General features: G+C 41.9%; 1 protein-coding gene across 1 annotated transcript in view; it reads right to left on the reverse strand.

The window, feature by feature from the left end:
- Positions 1 to 320: 320 nt before the first annotated feature.
- dusp19a (dual specificity phosphatase 19a) overlaps positions 321 to 12,856 on the reverse strand; it is a 15,233-nt gene continuing 2,697 nt past the window's right edge. The window contains exons 2-6 of the mRNA XM_037790126.1: positions 9,378 to 9,527; positions 8,076 to 8,351; positions 6,021 to 6,067; positions 3,905 to 4,057; positions 321 to 1,095 (exon numbers count right to left, since the gene is read on the reverse strand). Of these exons, the coding sequence (XP_037646054.1) occupies positions 889 to 1,095; positions 3,905 to 4,057; positions 6,021 to 6,067; positions 8,076 to 8,298 (630 nt within the window). The 5' untranslated portion in view covers positions 8,299 to 8,351; positions 9,378 to 9,527 and the 3' untranslated portion in view covers positions 321 to 888. The remainder of the gene's footprint in view (positions 1,096 to 3,904; positions 4,058 to 6,020; positions 6,068 to 8,075; positions 8,352 to 9,377; positions 9,528 to 12,856) is intronic.

The raw sequence follows: 12,856 nt of genomic DNA on the forward strand, positions 1-12,856 counted from the left end.
CCCCCTGTACCCTCCTAAAAAAAATGTAACTTTAAGCCTTAACATAATTTAAACAGGTGAGTTATATAAAACTGTCGGTACTGCAGGTCTCGTGATAAGCAAATCACTTTTTTCCCCAAACACACAATCTACTGAAGGCTCACAGCTCACAGATATATAGTGTTATATTTTAAAAAGGTTCAGTCATTTCTTAAAACAGCTGGTAACTGTAGTTTTTATCAAACAGAAGGAAAAAAGTGCATTTGTTGTTTTCAGCAGCAGATTAAATCATACCAATATCAGACTGGATAAACAGACTTTAATAGGATCAACTCATTGTTGGATCTGGATTTATTGATCCTAATAAATATATGGATAGTTACCAGCCTTATCTTTTATTTAAAGATGGTTTCATACTTAAAGTAATAACAGTGAGCAGTTACAGCAAACATTTCTACTTCTGTCATCTAAGTTTTTATTCATTGTTATGTTTAGAAATAAAACATTCTGGGATGTCAAATGCAGGATGAATTTCCTTCCAACCTACAAAGATAAAAATCTAATCACAGACAAGAGTATGAGAATGACAACGCCAAAACACAAAGAAGACATCATCAATAATAACACGCAAACAAGAAAATAATGTCTTTTTGTCTCCAAACCTAGATAAACAGAACCACATCTAATAGATACCGCTGGAGGGAAGAGAGGAAATATGTATTCAACATCACATTGTCATATCATCTGTTCTGATTATTCTGGATTCTGGAAGAAAAAGATCCAACACTGTAAAAATCCCAATTATTACTAATTTCAGTTCTTGGAATGACATGAAATATTCTTTAATTAAAATCAAACTTATATGTTGTTAAACTGTCTAAGCTCCCCGAGCGTTTTCTCTTCACTCCTTCAGTGTTTGGATCCGTTCATCGTCGGTGTTTTGTAGCTCCTCAGTTGTTCCAGGAAGCCGGGGTTGGGGGACGAGGCGGCCCGAGCCGATTTGACCGACAAGAGGGCGGCGTCGAAGGACTGGCCTTCGCATGACATCAGGTAGCCAATGACCACCGCCGGTGCGCGTGACACGCCGGCGTTGCAGTGGACCAACACCGCACCTTTCTGAGGGAGAAACAGAAGGAAATGTTGATATTAAAGCTGACATTGATTTCAGCCACTTGCGGGTAGAAGAACACAGATATATCTAACATATTATCTTCTTATAAAGTTACTATGGCAATCAGTTGCTTATTAACTAGGGCTGTCAATCAATTAAAATATTGAATCGCTATTAATCACATGATTAATCATGATTAATTGCAATTTAATCACACGTTTTTTTTATCTGTTTACCTCTACAGTCTGAAATATCAGCTTCAGAAATGTCTCTGTCTAGGTAACGTGAGAGAGCCCTGAAACCCTCGTGCACTCACACACTTACGGTGATGTCACAGGTGACGTCAGTTTAAGTCTGTGACTGTTCAGTGTTCAGGGCTCAGGGATCGGAGGGGGGATACTGGAACTGGTCCAGTGAGAGGAAACAGGAATTGCAGGGACGCTCTCCGAACATTAGAGGGCTCCACAGACCAACAGAACAGAGTTGAGCTTCACACCACAACGAGCTCCATCACTGATGAGCTGTTTAGTTAATAGACTGCTTGTTTGTTTGTGTCCATTAACGTCTCCATTACAGCCTCTCTTTTCCTTCTCATGGAAGGTTTACACCACAGCTGTGTCCCAGTTTTCAAGCTTCAGGACTAAAGTGGTATCAGCCTTCTCATCTGACTACCGAGAGGACGGAAAACAAGAGCTTTACACTCGAAATGTCATAGTCTGGCTCATCAAGACAGACTGTTAACTGATTCATTATTGGGCTAATTCTGTGTTTTTTCTTTTCACCAAAAACAAACCAAAAAAACCTGACCCAAAACTCTTGTGAATATTGATGATAATGTGTGTAGAAACCTGAATATTTGGGTATAACCAGACCAGAATATTGTGTTAAACTTTGGACAAAAACTCAAAGATTAGGGAAAGCACCAGAGGTGGGACCAAGTTGTTGTTTTGCAAGTCACAAGTAAGTCTCAAGTCTTTGCACTCAAGTCCCAAGTCAAGACTGACAGGTCCTAAACTTTGAGTTCCGAGTCTTAAACAAGTCATAATGTGCTCTTCAACAAATGTAATGCCATTTGTGTCTCCGTCTGTAATTTTTGACGTTTTGCATAATGCAATTCATTTTTTGCTGACCACCGCAGGGTTTTTGTACGTGTACAAAATTATCTTCGATATCTTTTTCCAACTGCCGCTCAGTAATGTGACGTTGCGTCTTCATGGTTTTCTCCTGCAACTTGATTGGATGCTGTCTGATCGGCTCAAACAAAGTGGATCTGGGGAATTAAGTATTGACTTCCGGGAATGAATCACGTTAACAGTAGTTCATCCAGGAAATTAATTGACTTTTTAAATAACATACTTTTTAATCTTTGGGCTTGGGGGAAAGGTATCAAGTATTTAAGTCAAATATCTCAAGTCCAAGTGAAGTCACGAGTCATTTGAGTGTTAAAGTCCAAGTTGAGTTGCAAGTATTTTGTAATTTTGTCAAGTTGAGTCTAAAGTCATCAAATTTGTGACTCGAGTCCACACCTCTGGTAAGACGTGAAAAATTCAGTTTAAATGTTGAGTAAAATTCAACTAAAAACTTGTGGTATAGTAGCCAAAAATTTGGAAAAATAAACAAATACTTGGATCGCACATTTGTCCTGAATGTCCAGGTTTTGGCCCACATTTTTGGCTTTAAAGAACCCGAAACTGGAGAGATGGTTAAGGTTAGGATAGGTCATCGAGCAGCGAGTTTTACATGAGTTTTTGTAATTTGTGGGTTACCTTCTAGACACAACCATTTTGCTGCAAACTGTGGTACAAAGCCATAAAACGCATTCAGCATACTCCACCAGTTTATGTATCTGTACTGCAGTCATGAACTCAGTCACACGATGCAGTCGTTGTCATGACAGCGTCAATATGCGAGGGGCCATTACCAGCCAGATGGTCTGCTGGGTAATCGGACCCTGCATTTCAATGTAAAAGCATCAGTTTGATTATCAGGGCTGGAATTACCACATACACACACATAGAAACATATCATAATGAACACACACACACTTCCTGTAATCATACACCCCTAATGACTGCCTAATGACTCGCTGTGTGTGTGTGTGTGTGTGTGTGTTTGTGTGTGTGTGTGTGTGTGTGTGTGCGGTGTCATGTTAAGGTGAGCCGCAGGCTTCGCCGCTAAAAGCTTGTATGACACTGAGATCTGATCTGTGTGCAGTTTAATAAAACATGAACAAAACTAAACATCTATTATTCAAAACAGGAGAGAGGAGAGGAGAGGAGATGTTGAAACATGTGTCACATGTCAAGCCTCATTTTCAGACCCTTACATTTGTCGTCTTCTTCCCATAATCCCTTTGGCCTTATGGGATTGATTCCTGTCGCCGGACTTGATCCGGTCGTCTGGTTTCACCTGAGCTGCAGCAGCTCTCACCTCCCTCATCTGTTTAGTTTCCAGTGTCTTTAAAATTCCTCTTTCTTCTTATTTTTGTTAGCAGAAATAATGAAGCCGGTCAGTTTGTCTTTTTCAGAAACAAAGCGAGACATCCCTCACTGTGTTTGAAGAGGATTTGCGTTCTGTTTTATGTTAACAGGAAGCTGAAAAGACGTCACTTGCTAAATGTCAGTTTTGATAAGTGATCTCAAATAATATTTTCAAGGAAAAACACCGAAACACTCTAATCTGAGCTTCTCAGATGTGCCTGTTTTACATCACTCTTGGAGGTTTTAGGACTGTCGCTGAATTAATAAATGAATTCATAATAAACTGATATATACTGAATATATAATGTGCAGTAATGAGAGTGTGATGTGTTACCTCGTTGCGAGCCTGCTGGATGAAGTCACAGCAGTCCTGGATGTGAAGCAGCACGTCAGCGTCGGGATGATCCAGAATACTGACGGTCTTATAGATGAACAGGTCAGGAAACACGTTCTCCACCCCGAAGGCCACGTTCAGGATGTGAGACACCTGAAGAGGAGGAGGAGGAGGAGAAGGAGGAGACTTTATCTGGATAATCCCAGAGTGAAGATGATGTACAGCCATAAAATCACATCATTTATTTAAAGGCTTTTGACATCGTCACTATGTCTCAGACGTCTACATTATGGTTGTTTTAATGGAGACCTCTGCCCACCTGAACGACATGAAAATGACTAAATCTCTTCTTCTTCACACCCTTTTTTAGTTGGCAAATAGCAAATCTGCATCACGGCCAACATCTGATCAGGTGTGAGACAAACAGCCGGCTGAACAAATCCTTATTTCATGCATCAGAGTCCCTTTCAACCTTTAAGAAAAAGCTAAAGACCCAGCTCTTTCATGCACATCTGCACACCTAATGACATTGATGCTATTGATGATGTTGATGATGATGATGATGATATTGAGGATGTTGTTGATGATGACAAGAAAAAAATCTTCTTCTATCCACCCTGTGCATCGCCTGTCGGCACCTGTGTCCGATCGGACTTGAAGCTGTTGTTGGCACTCACGTTGTTCCTTCCTATCCAGATCCTTTGTTTGTGTTGTACGAACTCTCAGATGTGGACAAAAGCGTCTGCTAAATGAAATTGTAGAATTGTGGAGTTGTAAATCAGGGTTAATGACAACAGCTCTGCTGTGTATTTGGATATTGATATTTAAATTGAACTATAACGGAGAAAGTTGGAGATAACTAAAGGTCGTCTTCTTAACTTTACTCCTGATTCTTTTTTTTATCCACTTATTTGTTTGGCTCTTTTAATCTACATTAAACACCTAAACCAGGGATGGAGGCTGTAAATAATCTTAGATGTCCTACAGCACTGGTGTCAAACATACAGCCCAAGGGACAGAGGGACCAATCCATCCCACTGGTTGACTTAGCAAAGTGTGAAAATTGCAGAAAAGTTATGAATTTGAATTTTCAATAAAATGCACTGCTATTCCTATTTGTGGACTGGGGGTCCCGCTGTCCTAATAAGAGTAGCAGGCCGCATGCTGGATACACTATTATAGGTCCCACGTGCTTACGTACAGGCTACTGTTCATGGAAAATGAAAAGTGGACACAGAGTGTCGGGTTTTTCTATTCATCACAGAGGTGAATGGGAGGCCAGTGTGCTCGGTGTGTTCACATCACCTTTCAGTGCTCAAAGAACATAGCCTAATATTTGGCGCCACTATCAGACTCATCAAAATACACAAACTGGCATGGACAAACTGAGAACAGAGAAGAAACATGAATGAATGAATTGTTGGCAGGTTTGAGAAAGCATCAGTCTGTTTTTTGTCGTAGCCAAGAGATCAGTGAGACGTCTCCGGCTGTTCATCCGTTTTGTAAATGGGATTGTTTATTAATTGTGAATGTTTTCAGATTGTACTTCTTTACACTACAAGAAAGGGAAAAATTTGATAGTGTTGTTATTTATAGGTTATTATTACACAGCTTTCTTGAATAATCACAGCGTTCTACGGTCTGCTATTTCTTTATAGCAGACCGTTGCTATGTATAACAGACCGTTGCTATGGGCGCAGCTCTGATGTCAAACTCTGGCGGACCGTTTTGGTCTCAAATTATTGATTTCTTAAGTAAGTAGCCGTGTATTAAGTGGGATAATGTACAGCTATCAGGTCATTGTTGTGAAAGAAACCCAGACAGGGCGATGCCGATGCGAAGCGAAGGGGTCTCTCATTGCCCATTGAAAAATTTGAAGGTGTTGTTATTTACAGGTTATCATGCAATGGTTTTGATCCGGCCCACTTGAGATCAAATTGGGCTCTATGTGTGCTCCATGAACTAAAATGAGTTTGACACCCCTGTTACAGTACGTAACATGACTTCTGCTGCGTTGCTCATCCTTATGTAAACATATTTATCTGTATGGTTCCTGTTCAATAAATAAAACAAATTGTGTCTGATATGTAGAAGTAAAAAATAATAATAATCTCACCTTGTGTTTTTTCAGAGTGCCAAAGTCATGTGCAGCATCTTGAGAACCTACACACACACACACACACACACACACACACAGAGAGAGAGTTGGTTATAGTTCAGGGTTTGTCTTTGTTTGGGACCAGACGCTGTCCAGGGTGCTGAACCACGTTAACCTGAACCTGAGTCTGCTGCAGGTCACGGGGTCATGTATGGTCCACCTGTGAACCACTGAGCCCTGCTGGGTCACCTCGCCCCCTGTCCTCCCCCACGGCTAGGCTCATGTTACCTCTACTCTGTTATCAGTGTTGGTGGACTGAAGGTGACTCCCAGGACAGGGCACGGGGGGGGGAGGGAGTGGACCCATTTATTGACCGGAGCAGTGAGTCATGCCTCTCTTATTTTATTTCCTAAAGACAAATCCAGGTTGTAGTTTGAAGCAGACAAACCACCCTCACTGCAGTGGCACCTCACTTGTAAAACTCTTTATTTGTTCATTTATTAAACGCCTTTGCCAAGAAATGTGTTCGGCAGTGTCTTATAGCCTTTACCTTTAACATGCTTGTCTAGAATTGTCCTTCTAACCTCCCGAGACAACTCTCTCCTTAGCTTTCTGTGGTCCATGTTCAGTGTGGTACACACCATGATACCAAACAGCACAGTGACTTCTTTTCACCCTTTAAATAGGCAGACTGACTGATTACAAGTTTGAAGATACCTGTGATGCTATTTACAGGACACACCTTAGTTTAATATGTCCCTATGGTCAAATTATTTTACATCTTTTCTAGGGGTACCATCATTTTTGTCCAGGCCAGTTTCATCAGTTTGTTTTTTAAAATGATTCTGTTGAACCACAATTCAAAAACAATAGCTGATTTTCATTAGTTAATTTTCAGTGAATTTTTATTTATTATCACTTTTGTCAGTTTCAAGTTATTTCAGTGACCATTGTGGGTTTTTCTCTCTTTAACGGAAGGGTACCAACAACTTTGCCTACGTGTGTACATACATGAAATTTGACCGCTGCATTTTAACCCATCCTTAGGAGCAGTGGGCTGCTGTAAAGCACCCGGGGAGCAATTTTGGGGTTCAGTGTCTCGCTCAAGGACACTTCAACATGCAGACAGTAGGAGCCGGGGATCGAACCGTTCTACCACTAAAACCCACTGAGCAACAGCCGCCCCAATATATATTTACACAGACTGTCCTCATCTGCCGGAAGGTATGTATGCCAACCACGATTAACCCAAACGTCTTTCACTGTCAGTGTAAATCTGCTCAGTTCCACTCGTAAATCAGCCGCCGGATTCCCTTTTTTTTTAATAGAAGAGCATCTTCTTTACACCGAGGACATTAAATGTCAAGCTGTCACAAACAGGAGGGGCAGGACAGGAGTTATCTGTGGTGCAAAGTGAGTCATCCACTAAAAAGGTCTATGAGTTTGTTATTAACATTCTGGTATGGATATTCATCTTTTGGTTCGTTCATACTGATGTAATTAGGGTTTTAAAGTAGATACGGCCTCGACCAAAGAAATTCTTAGTCGACTAACACTCATACGATTTTGTGGACTCATCGATTAGTTGATTTAATCGAATGGGAAAACTGAGTTTCTCGACAAAGAATCATGCAAGAGCACCACTTTAAATCTTGTGTTTACCAGAGATGTGCTCATAAGTTTCTTGGAAATAGATAGAGTTTTTCACTCAGTTGGTTAACTAGTTGGTTAAGAGACAGACACTGATTTGTTTCCTGTTGTTGATGATTTTTGGGACAATTGCAATTATTATTGAGACATCATGACTAACTAGACTGAGTGCAATCCAGTCCGGACGAGTTTAACTGGAACTGGGACATCACAGAAACATCACCATCCACCTCTTCATCCAAACTTGCATTTTCCACCTGTTTCTCCACCTTTTCCACACAAACTGAATCAAAAATGACTGACGGTGGAGTTTTGGATGGATTTGGGGGGTTCCCTAGTGACAGAACTCTATTCGTGGTCAACATGGGTTGTCAGTGGTTTACTGTGTTGTTCAGTCGGTCATCATGTGTCACGTCCACTCACCCAGCAGCAGGTAGGGCATGACGATGCCGACCTGCAGGTCCCAAGATGTGTCAGGGACATATCCCAGCATCTTCTCTGGGGGAACGGGGTCTTCGACCACAGTGATCGTAGAACCCTTCCAGGTCTCGATGATGCGGCGGCCGCTCAGTGACGTCACGCGGGTGCACTGCTTCCTCAGCCGCGTTCGAGAGAAACTCTGGATCTCCTCGGTCAAGGACTGCATGACTGGACCAGGCTGGAATGAACCAGACGGAACTAGACCAGGCTGGAATGAACCTGAAACATAAATGAAAGGTAGTTGGATGATACTGTATAAGGAAATAAGTAAAGAAAACTTGCGCGAGACTCGCTACCTGACGATCTAATCCAGGCCTTAACCATCTCGCGAAAGTTTCACAACTTGTGGGTTACCATCTAGATACGATCGCTTTGCCACGTAATATCGGGTTGCATCTGTAAGGTAACCCACAAGTTGCGAAAACGTGCACCATTGGAGGTCGATGCCTAACCTTAACCATTGGAGGTCAATGCCTAACCTTAACCATTCGTGGTCAATGCCTAACCTTAACCATTCGTGGTCAATGCCTAACCTTAACCATTGGAGGTCAATGCCTAACCTTAAAGGTTTGTGGTCAATGTCTAACCTTAACCATTCGTGGTCAATGCCTAACCTTAACCATTGGAGGTCAATGCCTAACCTTAACCATTGGAGGTCAATGCCTAACCTTAACCATTGGAGGTCGATGCCTAACCTTAACCATTGGAGGTCAATGCCTAACCTTAACCATTCGTGTTCAATGCCTAACCTTAACCATTGGAGGTAAATGCCTAACCTTAACCATTCGTGGTCAATGCCTAACCTTAACCATTCGTGGTCAATGCCTAACCTTAACCATTTGTGGTCAATGCCTAACCTTAACCATTGGAGGTCAATGCCTAACCTTAACCATTCGTGGTCAATGCCTAACCTTAACCATTTGTGGTCAATGCCTAACCTTAACCATTGGAGGTCAATGCTTAACCTTAACTATTTGAGGTCAAGGCCTAACTTAAACCAACCACCAGAGTTTTGCAACTTGTGGGTTACCTTCTAGACACCAAATACCTGCACAACTAAAGAACAGCTTTAGTGCAGCCTCAGCTGTACTTTGTGTTTAGTGCTGATTAGCTAATGATAGCATGCTAACATGCTAAACTAAGATGGTGAACATGGTAAACACAGCTAGAACAATACTATAAAGAGAGAAATAAGTCTATAAATGTGATATACTGTATGTATAATGTATTGTATGTGATTAAAACCTGTTTCTTCAGACGTTCAGCGTTGGTCCGGCTTGGTTCTGAATGGCACTGGTTCAGCTGATAGTCCAGTTCAAACACCAGAAACCAGAGCAGAGTGGAATATCCAGTTCAGTTTCCAGAAAAGAAACACTCTTCTAGCTTCATAATTTCCTGTTCCAGAGAAAAAACACTTTGGTTCAGTAAGACGTCCAGTCTAGTCCAGGTTCCTATACTGCTGACTAAACCTGGTCCACATTAGACCAGGTCCAGAACAAATCCAGTCTTACTAGCTGTAGTCCTGTAGTCCGTCTCAGTTGAACTGTGAACTGGACAGACTCTGCTGGAGGTGAGACTGAACTGCTGCTGTGTAACATGAAACCTGCTGTCTGTCTGTCTGTCTGTCACTATAGTGCTCTATAACAGTGACACATCTACCGAGTAATAACACCGACACCAAACTCAATTCAATTAAAATGTATTTTATTGATATGAAAAATAAACCACATGGCATGTTTTGTTTCCAGTTTCTTTGATCTCATTTGGGAAATAAAAAGCTCACAAACACATCCAACAAAACTATTAAGAATACATGAAACATATTTTCAATATGACAACATTATAAAGTATTAATAATAATAACATCAGGATAAAAAGGATAAAATATAAATGGGATATTGGTGGAGGGTGTTGTTTCCTGTAGGGTCCACAAGAGGGAGCCACATTCCTGCTTTTATGAGCTGCTTAAGACAAAGTCAGTAGAAACTGTAGCTGACGAAGTTAATAAATACACTTACTCAACTAAATTTTGTTTCAGTTAAGACATTTAGCAAATGAATTTAATAAAAACTATTACTTTAATTGTGTATAAACAAACACTCCTCCTGTAATCCAACAATTTCTAATTTTGAAAGCACATTACAGAGCAGTGTAAAGTTCATCAAACATCTTTCCAAAGTGAGTATTTTTGTGTGACTTTCACACCTAACCTGTTTGGTTCAGTCATTTTCCCATGTGAAAGCTCAGAGGTCTCATTTATAACTGTTGCGTATGCACAAAACGGGGCCTGATAGAGGCGTACGCACAGTTTTATAATTCAGAATATCATTTGGCATTCGTACATTTCCTCATTTGTACGTATGCAAACATTTAGTGTGGATCCCACGCAATGTTTTATACACTCACCGGCCATTTTATTAGGTACAAGGTGTACCTAATAAAATGGCCGGTGCTAGTACCGGGTGGTCTTCTGCTGCTGTAGCCCATCTGCTTCAAGGTTGGACGTGTTGTGCGTTCAGAGATGGTATTCTGCATACCTTGGTTGTAACGAGTGGTTATTTGAGTTACTGTTGCCTTTCTATCATCTCGAACCACTCTGTCCATTCTCCTCTGACCTCTGACATCAACAAGGCATTTCCGTCCACACAACTGCCGCTCACTGGATATGTTCTCTTGTTCGGACCATTCTCTGTAAACCCTAGAGATGGTTGTGTGTGAAAATCCCAGTAGATCAGCAGTTTTTGAAATACTCAGACCAGCCCGTCTGGCACCAACAACCATGCCACGTTCAAAGTCACTTAAATCCCCTTTATCCCCATTCTGATGCTCGGTTTGAACTTCAGCAAGTCATCTTCACCACCTCTAGATGCCTAAATGCATTGAGTTGTGATTGGCTGATTAGCTATTTGTGTTAACAAGCAATTGAACAGGTGTGCCTAATAAAGTGGCCGGTGAGTGTATATGAGACCCCTGGTGAAGACTACACAATCAGGCCGAGACCGCCGGCAAAGAGGGTCTCAGTCCGCATCCAAGTTGACTCTGTTGAGGTTTGTTTGTGGTGTGAAAGCAAAGCAGACCGACCACAAGATTTTATTTTAAGTTTTTTGTATGAATTCAAAAGCAGAACTAGTATTAACTCCATCTGCTGATTGTGAACTGTTCAGGAAGTGATCATTATTGCAGCAGTCCAGAGACTCCAGCCGGTACTAACATAACACACCTGAATCTGTCAGCAGTTGAGTTGCATTGTGGGTACTGTATGCATCGGGTTTTGACAGTTGACGCGATGCTAAATCGTTGAAGTACTCTTTTAATGTCCCGATGAACTCCAGCAGCACCCTCAGGACAAACTGCACTTTTTTAGCTCCGCTGTGAAGCTCTGTAGCAAACTCAGTAATTATTGTAGATTACTTTCAGATCTTTGCAATACTGAGTGTGTGTGTGTGCGTGTGTGTGTGTGTGTGTGTGGACAGCTGCAGTCTTATTTATGTTGGAAAAGATTCTGTTAGTTTCCAAGAATATTTCCACATACAGAGAGAGAGAGAGAGAGAGAGAGAGAAAGAGTTTTCTGGCTGAAATCGGATCTTTTCATTCCCCACAACACGCACACAAGAACACACGCACACACACATACATGAACACACATGAACACATGCACACACACACACACACACACATACACGCACACACACACACAGAAAGAGAGAGAGAGGTCAGGTTTCTATAGAAGTTTGATTTGCATCTCAGAAAAAGTAGAGGGGAAAGGCAAGGAAACAAGGAGAAAAGAGAAGAGGAGAGGAAAGGAAAGGAAAGAAGGAGGAAAGAGGAGACGAGAAGAAAGGAAACGAGGAGAAAAGAGATGAGGAGAGGAAACAAGGAGAAAAGAGGAGAGGAGAGGAGAAGAGAAAAGAGGAGAGAAGAGAAAACAAGGAGAAAGGAGAAGTGGAGAGGAAAGGAAACAAGGAGAAAAGAGAAGAGGAAACAAAGACAAAAGAGAAGAGGAGAGGAAAGGAAACAGAGAAAAGAGGAGAAAAGAGAAGAGGAAAGGAGATAAGAGGAGAAGGTTTTTGGTTGCATTGGAATGTGTGTTCACTGCATGAGTGCATGTGCGTGCGTGCGTGCGTGCGTGCGTGCGTGCGTGCGTGCGTGCGTGCGTGCGTAGGTGCGTGCGTGCGTGCATAGGTGCGTCCGTGCGTGCGTGCGTGCGTGCTTTTCACTGATAAGATTTTCCTGCCAACTGTGAGCAGCTTTTACGTCAGAAACACAAACACACTCGCAGAGATGAAATCATGAGAACGGAGAGAACAAAAAAACAAAAGAAGGAGAGAAAGAAAGAGAGAGAGAGAGAGGAGGAAAGGAGGAAGGATGGAAGGAAGGAAGGATGGAAGGGAAAGTGCTGACTCAGTTCTCTACATGTTGATCCATGAGTCAGAAAACCCTCAGAGACCGTGTGCGTGTGTGTGTGTGTGTGTGTGTGTGTGTGTTGGCTGTAACTCAACCCCTCAACATGGGAAGCTCCTCCAACATCTGACAACCATTACTGCTATCACACACACACACACACACACACACACACACACACACACACACGCACACACACACACACACACACACACACACACACACAGTTTGCAGCGTCATATTCAGCTTTAATGGACCAATAACATAGCTGTTAATGCAACAAGCCTGCCGGGGTCAAAGGTCAACACCAGCTGGTGTCAACC

This window comes from Sebastes umbrosus, chromosome 13 (assembly GCF_015220745.1).
Source record: "Sebastes umbrosus isolate fSebUmb1 chromosome 13, fSebUmb1.pri, whole genome shotgun sequence".
Taxonomy (NCBI): Eukaryota; Metazoa; Chordata; class Actinopteri; order Perciformes; family Sebastidae; genus Sebastes; species Sebastes umbrosus.